Source organism: Ochotona princeps, chromosome 2 (genome assembly GCF_030435755.1).
Source record: "Ochotona princeps isolate mOchPri1 chromosome 2, mOchPri1.hap1, whole genome shotgun sequence".
NCBI lineage: Eukaryota > Metazoa > Chordata > Mammalia > Lagomorpha > Ochotonidae > Ochotona > Ochotona princeps.
The window spans coordinates 80,613,769-80,630,741 of record NC_080833.1 but is presented as its reverse complement, the minus strand read 5'-3'; the positions used below and the strand labels follow the sequence as shown (position 1 = coordinate 80,630,741).

The window sequence follows — 16,973 nt, the reverse complement described above, 5'->3', positions numbered from 1 at the left end:
GCGGGCCGCAGGAAAATTTCCTGAGATGTCAGGGCACATGGTTTTTTTTAAGCTACCCATCTTTTATTGTAAGGGACGAAGTATTTACATTTTCTCTCTGATGTTCAGATTCTCTTGACATTAAAAGATAACCAACCCTGTGTAGCCAAGTGGACTGCAGAAGGCTCACTTATTGGACAAATATGAATAGTTTTTAGGTAGAAAGACCCTTGTTCCTTTTTTAAAGATTTATCTATAGTTATTGAAAAGGCAGATTTACAGAGAGAAAGAAAAAATTTTCCACTCACTGGTTCACTACACAAATGGCAGCAATGACTGGAGCTGTACTGAGCTGAAGCCAGGTGCTTCCTCCAGGTCTCTGATGTTGAGTACAGGGTTCCAAAGCTCTGGGCCTTCCTCCACTACTTTCTCAGACTACAAGCATGGAGCTGGATGGGACGGAAGTGGAGCAACCAGGACGCAAACTGATGCCCATATAGGATCTCAGCGCTTTAAGGGGAAGGATTAGCCAATTGAGCTATTGTGCCGGGTCCCAAAGGGACATCTTAAATCAAAAACAACAGTTACAATATGTGAATATGTTGCTAGTTTTAAATTTTAGTCTATCAAGTGGGCCTTTGAGTTGGGGATATATGTGCTTGTGAAATTGTTCCCATGCACCTGCTGTTACAGTTGGTCTCAGGGGACAGAGCTGCCTGTCCAGAATCCCAACCCATAACTAGTCCTTCCAGTTTCATCTGACTGGAGTGCTTGACTTTTCTATTTCCTTGATTCTTTGAGGAGAACCAGATGAAAGTTTCTCCCTGGGAACTAAGATATTTCAAGTTAGACTGTAATCACTTTGTGGTTTGAGGCTTTCTGGACACATTTTTGTATTTTTCAGGTTAAATAATAGTTGTTTTCATTTGGTGTGAGAATTACAATCATCATCCTGCATAAATCCCCAGCCCTTCCATCTGCATTTGACGGAACAAAGAGAAACTCTTCTGGCCAAGTTTGATGGTTGACAAAATTACATAGGCAGGGTAGAGTAGAGAGGAAAGGGACCCGCATTCCTCGAATTCAGCCTTCCCATTGTATAGACAGGAATTGTTGGATCAGAAGTTGGATGAGATCCCCAAGATCTCCAGTCGGGTTGGGCCCGACTGGAGCTAAGACAGAACTTGGCTCACGCTAGCACACTGCTAGCACACTATGTATTTCTTCAGATTTACTGAGATGCGTGTTCTACTTAATCCCTTCCCTTTTGAAAACCATTCAGCCCAAAATTAGAATTTGCTTCCAATGGGTAATGCTTAGGAGCCCATCTCACACTTTCCTTCTTTTGGTGCCTCCTTCAACCCCACCCCACCCCACCTCCAATTTACAAAGTATCTTTTTCTAGCCACCTAAGTGCAGCACTCCACTGTGGAAATATAATCAAGACTTGGGTTTGTCTGCCAGTGTGGGTGCCAGAGGTAAACAGATTTGTTTGCCTTGGTAGAGGAGATATACTTTGCAGGGACAATGACTGCACATATATAGGATGAGTGGCTTCTTCTCTGCTTACCAGGGACAAGTGTCCCTGTGGCAGAATCTTCCCACACTACCGTCTCCTCGTTTACCATTCCCCAGTCCGCATGCTCACAGGACCCAAAACTGGCAGGAAATAGAAATTGACACGTGTCTGCTAGGGAGTAGGAATACAAGGGACCAGAATTATCACACATTAAGTAGCTTTACGTTGAGTCTGAAGCTGAGTTTTGCAAACCAGATTGATCCCTAAAATACTGCATAGCACTACTCCTCTTAACCTGAAAATGTGGACTGTTGGGATTTCCTCTGGTGATCCCATGATGTGAATCTACAGCTTGAGTTCTCCTGTTCTGTTGAAGGTGTAGAGCCCTGGCTCATGTTGGGAGGTGGGGTGGGAGGGATGCAGAGGGTTGAGAAGTGCTCAGGGCAGAGGCCTCACCTCTTAGTGTAGGGTGGGGGTGTACGAAGTGGTCTCATTAAGTTCCAGGGCATATATGGAGACGCAGGTGTGCAGAGAGCCTGTAAATGCAGAACAGAGTGTACACTTTTCCACCTCCTGTCCTGGGAAATGAGGTATCTTCCCCACCTAAGATAATAGAAGAGGCTGTCATGGCTGTGCACTGACATGAAATGAAACAGTAGTCAGTTGTGACAGGGCTGGTTTTTGCTCTCAGGGGGCTGAATGGTCAGCCATCTATCCTCTTGCATGCGTGTCTCAATGCTGCTGATTCGTGGCTGTCTCTTGGCAAGTACCTGAATGCAGCCCTCGGCCCTGCACTCTAGCCTAGGAACTTTGGGCATTCTGCATCATGGTGCTTGTTTGTCCTGTGACTGGGCTGGACTGAGATTCAACACACCAGGAGTTACAGAGAGACCTTCCACCCGCTAGGTCACTTCCCCTGATGGCCACAATGGCCAGGGCTGGGCCAGATCGAAGCCAAGCATTTCCTTTTGTTGGCAGGAACCCAAACATTGGGTCATCTTCTACTGCCTTTTCCAGGACATTAGTAGGGAGCTGGATCGAAAGTGCAACAGCTAGTACATGAACCAGTGCCCATATGGGATGCTGATGTTGCAAATGGCAAGGGTGTGTGTGTGTGTGTGTGTTTTGTTTTGGGGGGTTTTGTTTGTTTTTGTTTTACCTGCTCCGCTGCAACACTGGCCAAAGAGCAGACATCTGTGCTGGTCATTGTCATTTCCAGCAGTGTCACAGTTGTCTCCCTTGCTTGTAATCTGTCTCCCAGGCATTGGCACTTTCACCTGTGCTACATGAGAAGCTGGATGAAGCATGATTCTTTCTGGCTCTGCTCTTCGTGATAGTTGCCTTTAGGACTAGAGAACCAGGGAGAATTTAGTCAATGGAGCATGGAGCTTCTGTTTTGTGGAAGCTCTGTTAGGGCTGGTGTAATGGTGTAGCAAGTCAAGCCACTGCCTCCAACACCCACATTCCCCTGTGAACTTCAGTTGGAGTTTGACCTTTTCTGCTTTTGATCTAGCTCTCTGATAATGCACCTGGGATAGCAGCTGAAGATAGCCTGGGTGCTTTGCTTCTTGCACCCATGTGTGAGACAGGATGAAGCTCCTGGGTCAGGCCTGGCCATTGAGGCCATTTTAAATTTCAATGATATCTGTGGTCTTACCATGCAAAGGGCTTTCAGAACCTGTTTTGGCATGTGTGATGGCATTGCACTTATGTTAAGTTGCCTTTGCTATCGAATTCTGCAGGTAAAAACTTTTTTTTTTTTAATTTATTCAGTGGTTTTCAGGTAGAATGCTGCGTCCAAAGATCTAAAAGTGGATTAGGTTTTTCCTTCCTGTAATGAATGTCATGGGATAGAGACTATATAAATGGTGTTGCCACGTTATCTGTGAGTACAGATGGTACTGCAGAAAGTATGTATATATGAGGGTAGTTTGTGGTATGTATTTAGATGAATTGAAGACAAACATTGAAATTTTCCAGGCAATAAGCTATTGGAGTGCTAGGTCTTGGCCAGATGAAATACTATGTAAAATAGTTGGTTGTGTCAGAATCCTCACTGTTTCTCTGGGATAAGGTGATGCCAATTGAAATCTACTCCTCAGGCCTTGTCACTTTCTGTGCGTCATGAATGGGAATCTGTTCTCTGTGAATATTTTTCTCCTGAGTCCCAGCTTATCTCCATGCTGCTAAAAATTCTTACTGAAGCTGGTTGGTTGAGTTTTCCAGGGAGCTTTGTGAGCTCAAGGGAGAATGAATGAAACTGGAGCAGGTTGTGAGCCAGCAGTGAGATCATTGGCTGACTTGCGTTTCAGATTGCTTCCAAGTATGATCACCAGGCTGAAGAAGACCTTCGCAACTGGATTGAAGAGGTGACGGGCATGAGCATCGGCACCAACTTCCAGCTGGGCCTGAAGGATGGCATCATCCTCTGCGAGTGAGTGGAGGCCTCGGGGTCCACGTGTGCCCATCCTTTCCCCTGGCCTCTGGCCTCCCTTCCCCACCCAGGGTGTTGAGCCTCGGTATTCTGTAAATGTATGGAATGCTTTCTTTTACTGCTGTTAAAGGAACTAACTGTTGCAGTGCTTGTTTCTGTGTGACCACTAAATACAGTTTCTCGCTGCTTTTCCTTTGCAGACTCATCAACAAGCTGCAGCCAGGATCGGTGAAGAAGGTCAATGAGTCCTCATTAAACTGGCCTCAGGTAATGGCCAAGCCAGCCTCCAGTTCAAGCTGGTTAATTTTTTCTGCCCTGAAAACTTGAAGTTTTTTGCTGTTTTGAAAGGATTTTTAGCAGGAATTTATATACATTACTCTATATAGGTTTTGTCAGGTTGTGTTTCCATAACTACCTGTGTTGAACAATTTGATAATCAGTGCATATTTAGCTTAGAAGATTTGCTTTATGGATTGATTGGAGAGAGAGTTTCCATCTATTGGTTCATTCCACATGTGCTCGGGAGCTGTACTGGGCTGGGCCAGAGCCAGGAGCTGGGAACTTAATCCAGGTGTCCTACGTGGTTCGCAGGAACCCAGTTTTGAACCATCATCACTCCTTCCTCAGTCCAGATTAGTAGGAAGCTGGAGTCGGGAGCAGAGCCGAGAATCAATCCACTCTAAGTGGCATGCAGGTGTCTTAACTCCTGGGCTAAACATGCCAATTTTTCTATATTTAATATATCTACTTTCAGAAAGGGTTTGACACAGTGTACAAGCAGTAATGTAATCTAAACTTTAAGGATCATCAAGAGGAAAAAGTAAAAGAATATAATAGCTAATGTTTGGTTATAGGACAATGTATCAGAAATGTTCGCAAATATTTGTGATCTGTTCAAGTTAGCCATTCATTTGGTCTTGAGTAAGTGTTCTAAAATAAACAAGGATAAGGCTTTAATATCTGCAATTTCTAAAAAGTTTTTGAGGGTACAAAGTCGGAAAAACAGTGATCCCTGGTCTGCTGACTCACTTTCTAAATGTCCACGACAGCTAGAGCTGTGCCAGGAGAAAGCAGAAGCCAGGAACTCACTCTGAGTCTCCTGTGTGGGTGTCAGGAACTCAGCTGCTTGGAGCATCCCTTGGTATTTCCCAGGGTACCCATTAACAGGAAGCTGGAAACTGGAGCAGAGCCAGGGCTCAAATCCAGGCATTTCTGTATGGGACAGGAGCGTCCAGAGGAGAATCTTAACCACTGTGCCAAATGTCCACCTCCCACAAGTTTATTTTGAGATAAGAAGTAAAGCATGTGAGTTTTTATTCTGTTTTCATGGATGTGGTTTGACTAAGAAAATTCTACAACTGAGATCAGTTTTTTAGCCCACTAGTGATGACATCAGAGTACCTGAATTTGATTCTTGGTTGGGAGGCAGTGGTGATGACTAAATAAATGACTACTTACCACTCACAGGATTGAATTCTCAGCACCTAATCCTGACCTTGGCCTTGGCCCCAGCCACTGTGGGCATCTGAACAGTGAACCAGTGAATTGGAACTCTCACTGCATCTCTCTTGTTTGCTCTGCCTTACAGATAAACAAAAAAAAAATTCCAGGACTTCATAGCTCTGATGTAGAATTCTTAAAAACGTGTAAGGAAAATGTTTCCCTGAAAGAACTAAAGATGTGTAACTACATAAAATTGTTGTGAGCCACATTGAGATAAGCTTTTTTTTTTTTTTTTTGGCAATCAGAGACTATGCTTGGTGTGTATCTGGTTATGAATCTTTGCCAAGTAGCTTTCTGTCCAGCATCTTACAGCTCAGTCCTAAAAGATATGACCAAAGCCAATGTTAAACTCTAAAATGCTATCTGAACCTTTTTCTATGTAGTTGGAGAACATTGGCAACTTTATTAAAGCTATCCAGGCTTATGGTATGAAGCCACATGACATATTTGAAGCCAATGATCTTTTCGAGAATGGAAACATGACCCAGGTTCAGACTACGTTGGTGGCTCTGGCTGGTCTGGTACGTATACGTCTTTTAATGGCTGATTAAAAACCTACTCGGTGACAAATTGCATCATTGCCCTGGGGTTGGAGAGCGGATGTGGGGAGGCCTGTCTCTGCTGAATTTGTTAGCTCTGGGAAAAGGCTGCTGCCTTGTGCTAGGTGGCTAGAACTAGGCCACTCCCCTTCACAGGTAACGGTGCATCTGTGAGTAGCCTAACTCTTGTCTGGGTTTTCCTCATGAGGTCCTCATCTGGTGGACAGTTAGACTTTGCTGTTCCTTCTATAAAACTCTTCACAGAATATGCGTGGAAGTGTCTGTTCAGTTAGTTTGTGTGTTTCCACCCAGGCTAAAACAAAAGGTTTCCATACAACCATTGACATTGGAGTTAAGTATGCAGAAAAACAAACAAGACGCTTTGATGAAGGAAAGCTAAAAGCTGGCCAGAGTGTAATTGGTTTGCAGGTAAGTCATGTGATGCCGGCTCAGTCCCTTGTTGAATATCACTAATTTTTGTTATGTAAACTGTTAAGTCTCTCCTACATAGAGACTACATTAAGGAACTATATTCGGGCATGGCTGTATGCTTTACAACCTATGAGGCAATGATGGTTTTTGGAAGAAACTCCATTTGACAGTTGTCTAGGAAATGACAGGTTTTTTTCTAATCACAGTGTCTTTTTCTAATTTTAGAAAATGCACTTTGTGACTTCCTAAAAATATTGTTGACAAAATGAAGCAGTTTTTCAAGACCTTAATGGAGAAGTCTTTTATTTCCCCTAGAAAGCATGATGTGGCCTGCAAATGCTGCCAAAATGTGTCAGTTTAATTCTCCTTAAATAATTGAGATGTTTTCCCCGCATTCACATTGTTCTCTGGGACAGTGTCGCAAGAGCAGCATTGCTAAATGCCCTCAGCACTGTGGGCCGGGCTCTCACACCTGCATGGTCCCTTGCCCTTGTTTGACTCACTGTGTGAGCCGAGTTTATTTTCAGATGGCACAAAACTGTATCCATGGTGAGAAATTAAAGACTTCAATTTCCAAACCATAGTTAGTTGGCTAAATTATAACTCCTTGGAAGAAACTTGTAACAATGATAAGCTGGAGTTTGAAAAAGATCAGTTAAGGAAAGAAAAGTTACACAATACTGTGGTAGGTGTGATTGTTTTTAACAATGTATGTATTTTTAGCCCTGTAGATGTTTGTGCAGATATGTGTGGCTATAGACCGGTGAAACAGGAGGGGAACTTTCACAATGGCTGACTGATTTTCAGTATCTGGATGTTGGAATCAGAATGATGGTTTCCATTTTTCTTTTTGCTTGTGTGTATTTTCTGACTCTTCTTCATTGAACAGATTTTACTTTCAGCAGTAGAGATTTCTTCTAAGAAGTCATCTCTTTAACTAAAAGGGGACCAGCAGTAGTCTGTGCTGGTTGGTCCTGAAGCTGTTGCCCTTGATGGAGAAGTTAGTTCTTTTCTGACCTAAGTTGGGTTTAGATTCTTCATTCTGCCTCTCTCTTTCACTCTGTCCATTGGTGTGAGGAGTAGCAGAATAAAGTAGGGTTCTTTCCCCCCAAGAAAATGATGATTTTGAAACTAAGAAGCTCCTCCAAATCTAGAGAAAATACTTGGTCTTATATAAAAAATTTGGAGTAGAAGGTGTATTGTCCTGCCCAAGTTGCTCCTCCCCTAAAGTAACTGAAGTGGTGCAGCAGTGTGAAGGGGACAGAGGAGCGTGTTGATAGATGGCTCAGAGTTCTGCCACTGTGATAGTGGCTTGTATTCGTGGGTGCCACTTCATGTGTGGTGAATTAGCTATCAGATTTCATATTCAGTGAATTTTGGGGGGGACGGGAATTTTACAGTTAGTGCTTGAAATCTAAAAGCAGAGAGAACAGTCTGGTTGACTTAAGCCTTAGCTTCGGAACTGATCAGTTGCACTTCCATGTTCTTCATAACAGAAAGTTTGGTTGGGGTTGTATATTTTGTTGACTTCCTATGATTAGTGCTAATTAATCTTATTTTTTAACTTGAAAGATGGGAACCAACAAGTGTGCCAGCCAGGCAGGAATGACAGCTTATGGAACCAGAAGGCATCTTTATGATCCCAAAATGCAAACTGACAAGCCTTTTGATCAGACCACAATTAGTCTGCAAATGGGCACCAACAAAGGAGCCAGCCAGGTAAGTGATACCTTTTAATGTTTACAACCAAGAGTACAAAAGGACTATTTTTAAGTTAGCATTTACCTTATGATTAGCCTAAAAGTTGAAAGTAGATATTCTTTTGTGTGGTATATTTATATCATATTTCTTAATGAGTGGAACTGTGTTGAAGAAAGAAGAGAGAATTAACCTTTTCAACAGTACACAAGTTTGCAAATAGCTCATAGTGTTTTAGGCAGTCGGAACAATTGGCCTTGCTCCCCAACCAGAAAGTACAAATGTGGTTTGTTAGATTGTTCTTGCTCCAAAATCCAGCCAAGGATTTTCGCATTTAAATGTTGGCTTTTGGTGGTGGTAGTGGTAATGGTGGGGGATTCCTTGTTTTAAAAGGATCCCCTTTTATGTTAGTAGGTAAAGAACATTCTGGTGTTCTGCAAATAACTATTTAATTAGAACTTAATAGGAATTGGTTTAATGGGAATTAATAGGTACTGATTCCTACTAAATGACAGTTAAATAGTCCTAAAATAACAGTATGTAGTTCTTAAGCAGGAGATAGAAAATGCCTTCTGGTTGCCCTAGCTGTACTAGCACACATCACATAGAAATATGTCGCCACATACAGGTGAGCTGCTGGCACCCAGGCAGAGGCTCCCACAGCTATTTGAGAGCAGTTGAGGCTCATAGTCTAGCAAAAGGTGGGCAGGGCATTGAGGTTTGCTGTTCGTCTTTGCTGGAATGTGGCCTATGCTCTCACAGGTGCTGCTTAGGTTTGTGTTTCTGCCCTTTGAGTCTGGGTGCATGTCTCAGACCTAGTGGAGAAGGCAGGCCAGGTAGCCGAAACCTAGTCCTAGCATAGGTGCTCTGAGGTGGCACCTGACATGCCTCAAGGCCTTTTGAGAAGACTGGGGTCTCTAAGGTTTGCTTAGCATTGTTTTGTTTGAATGTGATAATCCAGGCTTTTGAAATGGGCAATCTACATTTGTGGTCATGATAGGCACTCAGATGTAGCTGTCAGCTGTGCCCACATCATGAATTATTTTTACATTCCTCCCGTTAAGACAAATGTGATTTTCTTCCATTTGAAAAGGATAGGTGATTTTCTGTTATAGTTCACTCCCCAAAAACCTGCAAGAAATTTCCTCTGGGTCTCCCATATAGTTGGCAGGGCCCACGGGGCTACCTCCCAGGATGTTTTAGCAGGAAGCTGGACTGGGAGCAGAGCAGCCTGGACTCTGTCCAGTACCCTGCTGTGTGGTGCAGGCATCCCCGTACAGTGCCTCAACCAGCTGTGCTCCAGCACCCACTCCAGTGTTTACATTCTTTATGCATGATCCTCTCTCAGATCCAAAGGAGGGAGGATTGTCTCCACTGGGTCTGTGAGATACTTAAAACTAAAAGTCAGCTTGCTTGGGGCCATAGATCAGTTTTACAGCAGAACAAGGACTTGAAGGGAAGTCTGACCTAGCTGCAAACCAACGAATATCATTTCATGAAAGTGGCTCAATGTCTGGATATTTTGGTAAACTAGCTTCTTAACTGCTGAGCCACCTGAACGTTCCTATATTGTATCCACACATTCATAATCTAGAAAATCATACAGGAATACATGTGAAGCTGCTAACTTCCATATTATGTTTTGATGCCAGGCGGGGATGTTGGCCCCAGGAACCAGGAGAGATATCTATGATCAGAAGCTAACATTACAGCCAGTGGACAACTCGACGATCTCGCTACAGATGGGGACCAACAAAGTTGCTTCCCAAAAAGGAATGAGTGTGTATGGGCTTGGGCGGCAAGTATATGATCCCAAATACTGTGCCGCCCCAACAGAGCCTGCCATTCACAATGGTAGTCAAGGGACAGGGACCAACGGGTCGGAAATCAGTGATAGCGATTCCCAGGCAGAGTACCCGGATGAGTATCATGGCGAGTACCAGGATGATTACCCCAGGGAGTACCAGTATGGTGACCAGGGCATTGATTACTAGAGTGACGCAGAGGAGCCCAGGATTTAGTCCATTGTTGCTATTCAGTGAGAACCAAGCTAGCCTTGAGTAATTTTTATCTCGTCTTCCTAAAACACTATTATGCTTATTATACCTAAAAAAGAAAAATTGCCTTACATACATTCCTTTTTCCTTTCTCTGCCTCTTCCCTCAATAGTTGCCTTTTAGTGCTGTAACAGTTAAATACTACAGCATAACCAGTAACTCGACCATGAAGTAAAAAGGAATACTGTGAAAGGGGAATACTCTTGTACAGCCAATTCTTTTATTAAAGATCTATGCATTTTTACAATCTTCTACTTAAAATTGGTATTTTCAAACAATAGGGTGGTTTTTTTTTTTTTGATAGTTCAGTATATCTGGTTTCTACATGGAAGACTAAACTCATGCTTGTTGCTAATCGTGGTTTTTGCCAACTAAATCTAAGATATGCAGCATTTTAGGAATTTACATATCAATGTTTCTACAGTATTGTTTGTTAATTTTTAAATAAAGTCCTGATCAGTGTGCACCTGTGATAATATGTGTACTCATTCTCGCACCTGCGCTGACAAGATCTTTTGGGAACGGCATTGCTGAAGGAGCCTGTACGAAGGAGCGTGTACGGAAGGGGCCTGCACACTTCCGGGTCTGGGCGGTGCATGCTCTTCCTTTCTGTGCCAATGTTTCAATATAGAGTTGCTCTGTTTTCTTCAACTGTATTTATTGCTGCATTTCTCAGCATAAACTTATCCCATTGTATTTTTTATAAATAAATATTTTTTTTGAACATTCATATGAGCCTCAGACTTGTCATTTTTTTGGTTGACTAGCTTCCACATAGTTAGATTTCTTTTTTTTTTTTAAAGAAATCCTTTCCCAGGTATATTGCTTTAAGATTCTTCAGCATTATTCAGTTTTGTCCATACAAAACTACACTCCATGTTTAAAGGTGGATGATTAGATAAATGAAAAGACTTGCCTAGTAATTGCCAGCCAGGACCCAAGCCAGTATCTGACTCTTGCTTTTATTTCTCCCTAACTTGGCTGCTCCAGATGTATCTTAGATTCAACTTAGAGGTGGGGAGATCTCTTAGTCACCTTCAGGAATATGTGTGGGAGTCAGGAGTTGGGGATTTTATATTCCTTTTCTGGGGTCAGTATGAGTAAGAAACAGACTGGATCAAAACTATTGTGCACTGTTTGGTAATATGCTGGAGTTTATAATTAAAGTAAACCTTCAATCATGAGAGGCTGAACCACATCTAAGTGAGATAGTGAAATGCATTGGTACCCACAGCCACCTGACACTGTCTCAGTCAAGCCATCATTCGTATAGGATGGGCTGTATTTGGCTTGGGCCTAGGACATGCCTGGTTTGCTGAGGATACAGGCTGGACTTAATGAGCCTACAGGAGTCAAGTATATTTGGTCATCACTCCACATGACTGGTTTACTATTTCTGAGAAACTTCTCTGTAAATCCCTAAGGGAGATTGGGAGATTGTGATCACTCGGCTAACTTAAATGGTGCTTTTGAAGAAAAATGTCATTTGTATTGAATGTAGACCTGGGCTGCTAGTTGGCTTCCTGTCCTCTTTGGTCAAGAGCTTAAGAAGTCAGAGTGGTCCTCCTGTTGAGCAAGCAATCTTACCTTCCCATCTGACAAATGAGGGTGCCAGTCAGCAGAGAAAATGCTCCTACTTACTTAAAACTTTAAAAAGGAAAAGTGTCCCCCTCCCCCTGAGTCTTTGAAAATGATACCATGGGGTAAGTATTTTCAAAAACCTCCTGGGGAATTCTCAGGTGGGGCTGTGGCTGGAAACCATTTTTGTGGCATGTCGTACTTGCCAAGAGGGCCTCTGGTGGTTTTGTTGTTTTCCAAGAGAGGCAGAGTTATAGAGAGATCTTCCATCCCCTAGTTTACTCCTCAAATGGCCACAGTGGCTGGAGCTGAGCCAGGCCATAGCTTGGACCTGGGAACTTCACACCCATCTCCCATGAGAGTGGCAGGGAGCCAGTCACTTGAGCCATGTGCTGCTGCTTTTCCAGTGCATTAGCAGGGAGCTGGATTGGGAATGCAGCACCCAAGATATGAACCAGCACTTACATATAGTGCTTGCATTGTGGGTATTTGTTGTCTTAAGCAACTGTGCTTCAGCCTTGGCCCCGGCTCTGGATTTTAACCAGCTAAGTCAGATCTAGCTAAACTCTTTCTCTTCCATGTGCCCACCACATCTGAGAGTGGTCCCAGTTTGAGTTTAAACTTTTAGTTTTTATTTTCACTCAACCTAGGAATCATATATTGAAAAGCTAATACACTTAGCATATTTCTAGAACTGGGTAAATGAGAATTTCTGCCTTGTATGAAAGTAAAAGCTTAGGGGTTTCTGTTAACAAAACTTTAAATGTTTTAGGGGCTCATGTTGGGGTAAGGTGGGTTAATTCATTGCCTATGACACTGGCATCCCATCTGGGCACCAGTTGAAGTCCCAGCTCTCCACTTGCAATCCAGCTCCTTGGTAATGCACCTGGCAAATCAGTGGAAGATGGCTCAGGTGCTTGGGTCTCTACACCAATAAGGGAGACCTAAATGAAGCTCCTGGATCCTAACTTCATTGTGGCCCAGCCATGGCTGCTGTTGGCCATTTGGAAAGTGAACCAGCAGATAGATGAACTTAACTCCCTGCCTATCCCTCTCTATATTAACTCTGCCTTTGAAGTAAATGATTTAAGAAAAAGTTTTAGAAATTTCTCAAACAAAAGGTTTATTTATTATTTGCCTCAGAAACATAAGATTTTTTTTACATACTGTGCTTTTTAAATTGATGCACACACCTGTGGTTTACTTTTTCCATCCCATTTGGTCCATAAAAGGCTGTCCTACTGTTGGAAGAAAGCCGAACAGTAACAACAAAGACAGTAGAGGAACAGGGTCTGTTGGACCTGGTGGTCTGTAATGGCTCTCTGGAGGAGGTCTGCTCTTCAGGCTCATACATCTGCCTGGCACCTGTTCACCATGGGCCGGAGTTCTGTTTCTCTGTTCTTTACTGAGTTCTCATCTCTCTCTGCCCTCACATTGTTTAACTCATTGGTCTTCTTTACGAAGTTCTGGGGAAAAAAAAAAAAAAAACACAAAAATGAGTTAGATCCAGTGTTAGGAATCTGTCCTGTTGGTAGCCATTTACTCCATATTAGTCAATATGATTTCAGGAATTGAATGAATCCTCAGGAAAGATTCTCCTCTTGACATGAAGCATTTTGGGTGGTGGGAATGAATTTCAAATGGATTTTTATCTCGAAGAATGTGAAATACTTTTCTTCAGCCACCTATAAATAAGCCAAAATAAATGGCAAAAGCAGACGTGGTGTCCTCATGGTTGATGTGGAGAAGGATATGCATACATGATTTTCAACAAAAGAAGTGTGTGTTAAACTTCAGTACCTGCTCAAGTGGAAGGTACTCTATTTCAAGCAAAGAGGGCTGTACTACCTAAGTTTGTTTTGGCAGCAGAACTAAAATATCTAAGAACCAAGCAGGGAGGCATCATTCAGCTGTTAAGATGTCCCTGTCCACACAGGATAAGGCAAACAGGCACAACTGTTGGAGACAGCTGCCTGCTATTTGCAGATAGAAGCTGGGAGGGAGGCTCTGGGAAGGGTGTGGTTCTGCCTGCACTGGTGGCTGCTGAGCCTGAGCACTGCAGACCTGTGGATGCTGCTGCGGAAGGGCATCAGGCAACTCGGCATGTGTACTCTCCCCAGAATACACTGCGGGGGACATGTGTGCATATTCAGCCATGTTCTAGGAACTTCTGGACCACCCAGAAGGCCAGAGCAACCCATTAGGACCAAAAGGCCACCCTGGATGACTCCTGTGTGTAGCGCCTTTTCCTTCAGGGCCAATCAGCACTGCTCCTTCTGAGAATTCATCCCAACTGGGCAAGCTGCACGCATGCCACAACCAGGCCATGTGGCAGCAGAAGCCCACAGGCCTTCTGAAGGACCTGGGTCCATGAAGCTGTCTCTCTAGGATTGTGGGGCAGAGACTGCAAAGTATGTTTGCTCACCCACAAATCTTGGTCCATAAAGTAGGGCTTCTCTGACGATCCATCATTTGTCTCCAGGTCAACAGTGAAACACAGGAAAAGTGCATCCAGCACAGTGTCAAACACAGATAAAAAACTGTGGGCCACTAAGTAGGCAAAAAAGGCCACCAATAAGAGAGGGATTGCCCACACCTGCAGCGCACGGTCATAGTTGAAGGCCATGAGCCCGCCAAAGACGGTGAAACACACCACCAACACCTGCCCAAAAAGAGTTGGAAATATTTTAGCGAAGATGGCTTTTCAGTTACAATAGTTCTCATATACGTACATGAGTCTGAGTGTGTGATGGTGACTGAAAGAAAAGGAAAAGAGAGTGGGTGGGAAGGTGGCACGTGCTTTCCTCTCATTTTTGTGTTTACATTTTGATTCCTTTTTGTTTTTATTGCCAAGTCAGATAACAGAGGAGAGAAAGAGGAAGTGACCACAACAGCCGGTGCTGCACCAATCAGAAGCCAGGAGCCTGGAACTTGCTCCAGGTCTCCCACGCGGGTGCAGGGTCCCAAGGCTTTGGGCCGTCCTCAACTGCTTTCCCAAGCCACAAGCAGGGAGCTGGAAGTGAAGCAAGGCTGCCAAGATTAGAACCGGTGCCCATATGGGATCCAGGCGTGTTCAAGGCAAGGACTTCAGCTGCTAGGCCACCATACTGGGCTCTTAATTCCATTTTTCACTTCACATTCCAACAAGCATTTTTATTTTTTTAAAAAAATGTGTTAATAAATAGCACTATTTAACCATTTAACATGCCAGCTATCTACCAAGTGGGCTTAATGTTGCAAAATCAGTGATTGCTTTCACCTTGGGGGTTAAAATGAAGGGGCTTTCCAGGGCTGGTGTGGGAAAATCATAGGATACATGGGAGGCTCTTGCTCTCTATCTTTGGTTATTGATTCCCACGCCTCTGAGTACAAGCCTAATATTTTAAGAGATGAGATGGAGTCCACCATGGGTTCACATAGCCTCTGAATGATGATGATTGGGGAACTCTGAATTCCATTTCATTCAAGAGATCAAAGAATCACTGGTTATTGCAATCATTAAAAACTCAGTAGCTGTTAAAGGTTCCCTAAGGGAAATATCAGAAAGTGAAGTATTAAATAATAGATCAGCTTATTATAAAGATGAAATCTCATTCCAAAGTTTTTTTGGAAAATTTTTAGAAAATGTCATCTGCATCCAGCCCCCTGCTTGTGGCCTGGGAAAGCAGGTTGAAGATGGCCCAAAGCCTTGGGACCCTGCACCCATGTGGGAGACCACAAGGAAGCTCCTGGCTCCTGGCTTCAGATTGACTCGGCTCTATCAACTGTAGCCATTTAGGAAATGTGAGCCAGCAAATGGAAGATCTTTCTTTTTCTCCTCTCTGTAAACCTGCTTTTCCAATAAAAATAAGTACATCTTTAAAAAAATAAATAAGGCAGGGACACTGAAAATTCCTCTGCTAGTTCACTCCCAAAAGAACTGGGACTGAGCCAACCTAACCTGGGAGTTGCAAACTCAGTCCAGGTCTCCAGCACAGGTGGTAGGAACCCAGCTACTTGAGCCTGTTGTCTCTCAGAGTGCATTAGCAGGAAATTAGAGTCAGAAGTTGGAGTTGGGATTTGAATCAAGCACTCAGGTATGGATGCAGGCCTTCTACCAGCATTGTTAGGCCAACTGCCTTTACCTAGTATCTATTTAAGTGCAACTATAAGCTGTATTATTCTGGTAATTTTGAAAGGCATGGTTATTTTTGTACTCATGGCTACTGTCACATGAAACACTTGGGGTCCAGCTGAACCATAAATGTATGTGTAATTATACACCTGTGAGATCCGGCCCACTGACAAGGATACTATTGCACCGGAAGTATACACCAACTACCACAGAAACAGCACACTGAAATGAGGAGTGGAGTGCCGAAAGTTGACACTGGTCACATCACAGCTATTGGTTCACTTCTGAGCACTGAAATGAAACGGCTGAACGCAGCAAGGAAGCTTAGGTTGGAATACTGAGACCATGGTGGGAAGGTCATGGCGTGGGTAGTCAAGTGGGTTTGGCACATAAATGTACTGAGTCAGGTGGTAAAAATTACACAGATGCTGGGGCATGGTATAAAGAACCTTCTAACTTGAAACATCATCAGATATGCGCCAGGGCAGGGGTTGGTGGAACATTTTGTCAGTGTTTCAGTTCTTCCCTAATCCTGGATAGAATATGAGTATCTTTACAGATAAAAACCTGAAGTTTAGGGGAGCAGTGTTGTGGCATTGTGGATGAAGCTGCCACCCACACCCCCCATCCTGGTGCCTGGTCATGTCTTTGCTGTTCCACTTGTGATCCAATATCTTGTTAATGGCCTGGGGAAAGCAGCATAAGATTGCTCAAATGTTTGGGCCCCTGCTACCCATGTGGGAGACCTAGAAGTTCCTGATGCCTGACTCAGCAGTTGCAGCCATCAGGGGAGTGATCCAGTTGATGAAAGAGCTATGTCTCCGAATCTCTCCCTCTCTCTCTAACTCAAATAAATAAACAATTTTTATAAACAAACAACAAAAAAATCCCTTGAAGTTTGAGAACTATGAGTCAGTATGGTGGTAACAGATTTTAAGCTCAGGGATTTGTGGTTACAGCATGAAATATAGCTGATTTTCTAAGATGTTTCTGTACATCAAAATGGTAGACAATTCCTTGAAAAAAAATTTACTCACTTAATAGCAGATATGTAGTTTTTGCTCCATTTAGGACATGCACCAATTCTCATACTTACTTAAGGGCCTAATATCATGAAGTA

The 16,973-nt window shown here is 43.3% G+C and overlaps 2 protein-coding genes across 5 annotated transcripts in view; one reads left to right on the top strand and one right to left on the bottom strand.

Moving 5' to 3' along the window:
* The window catches only part of CNN3 (calponin 3), a 30,841-nt gene extending 19,950 nt beyond the window's left edge, over positions 1-10,891 (top strand). The window contains exons 2-7 of the mRNA XM_004582031.4: positions 3,811-3,932; positions 4,133-4,199; positions 5,819-5,956; positions 6,287-6,403; positions 7,979-8,125; positions 9,757-10,891. Of these exons, the coding sequence (XP_004582088.1) occupies positions 3,811-3,932; positions 4,133-4,199; positions 5,819-5,956; positions 6,287-6,403; positions 7,979-8,125; positions 9,757-10,098 (933 nt within the window). The 3' untranslated portion in view covers positions 10,099-10,891. The remainder of the gene's footprint in view (positions 1-3,810; positions 3,933-4,132; positions 4,200-5,818; positions 5,957-6,286; positions 6,404-7,978; positions 8,126-9,756) is intronic.
* A 1,956-nt stretch (positions 10,892-12,847) lies between these two features.
* The window catches only part of SLC44A3 (solute carrier family 44 member 3), a 76,710-nt gene continuing 72,584 nt past the window's right edge, over positions 12,848-16,973 (bottom strand). For all 4 annotated transcript variants that reach the window (XM_058659343.1, XM_058659349.1, XM_058659328.1 and 1 more), the window contains exons 14-15: positions 14,165-14,401; positions 12,848-13,205 (exon numbers count right to left, since the gene is read on the bottom strand). In XM_058659343.1, the coding sequence (XP_058515326.1) occupies positions 13,086-13,205; positions 14,165-14,401 (357 nt within the window). In that variant the 3' untranslated portion in view covers positions 12,848-13,085. The remainder of the gene's footprint in view (positions 13,206-14,164; positions 14,402-16,973) is intronic.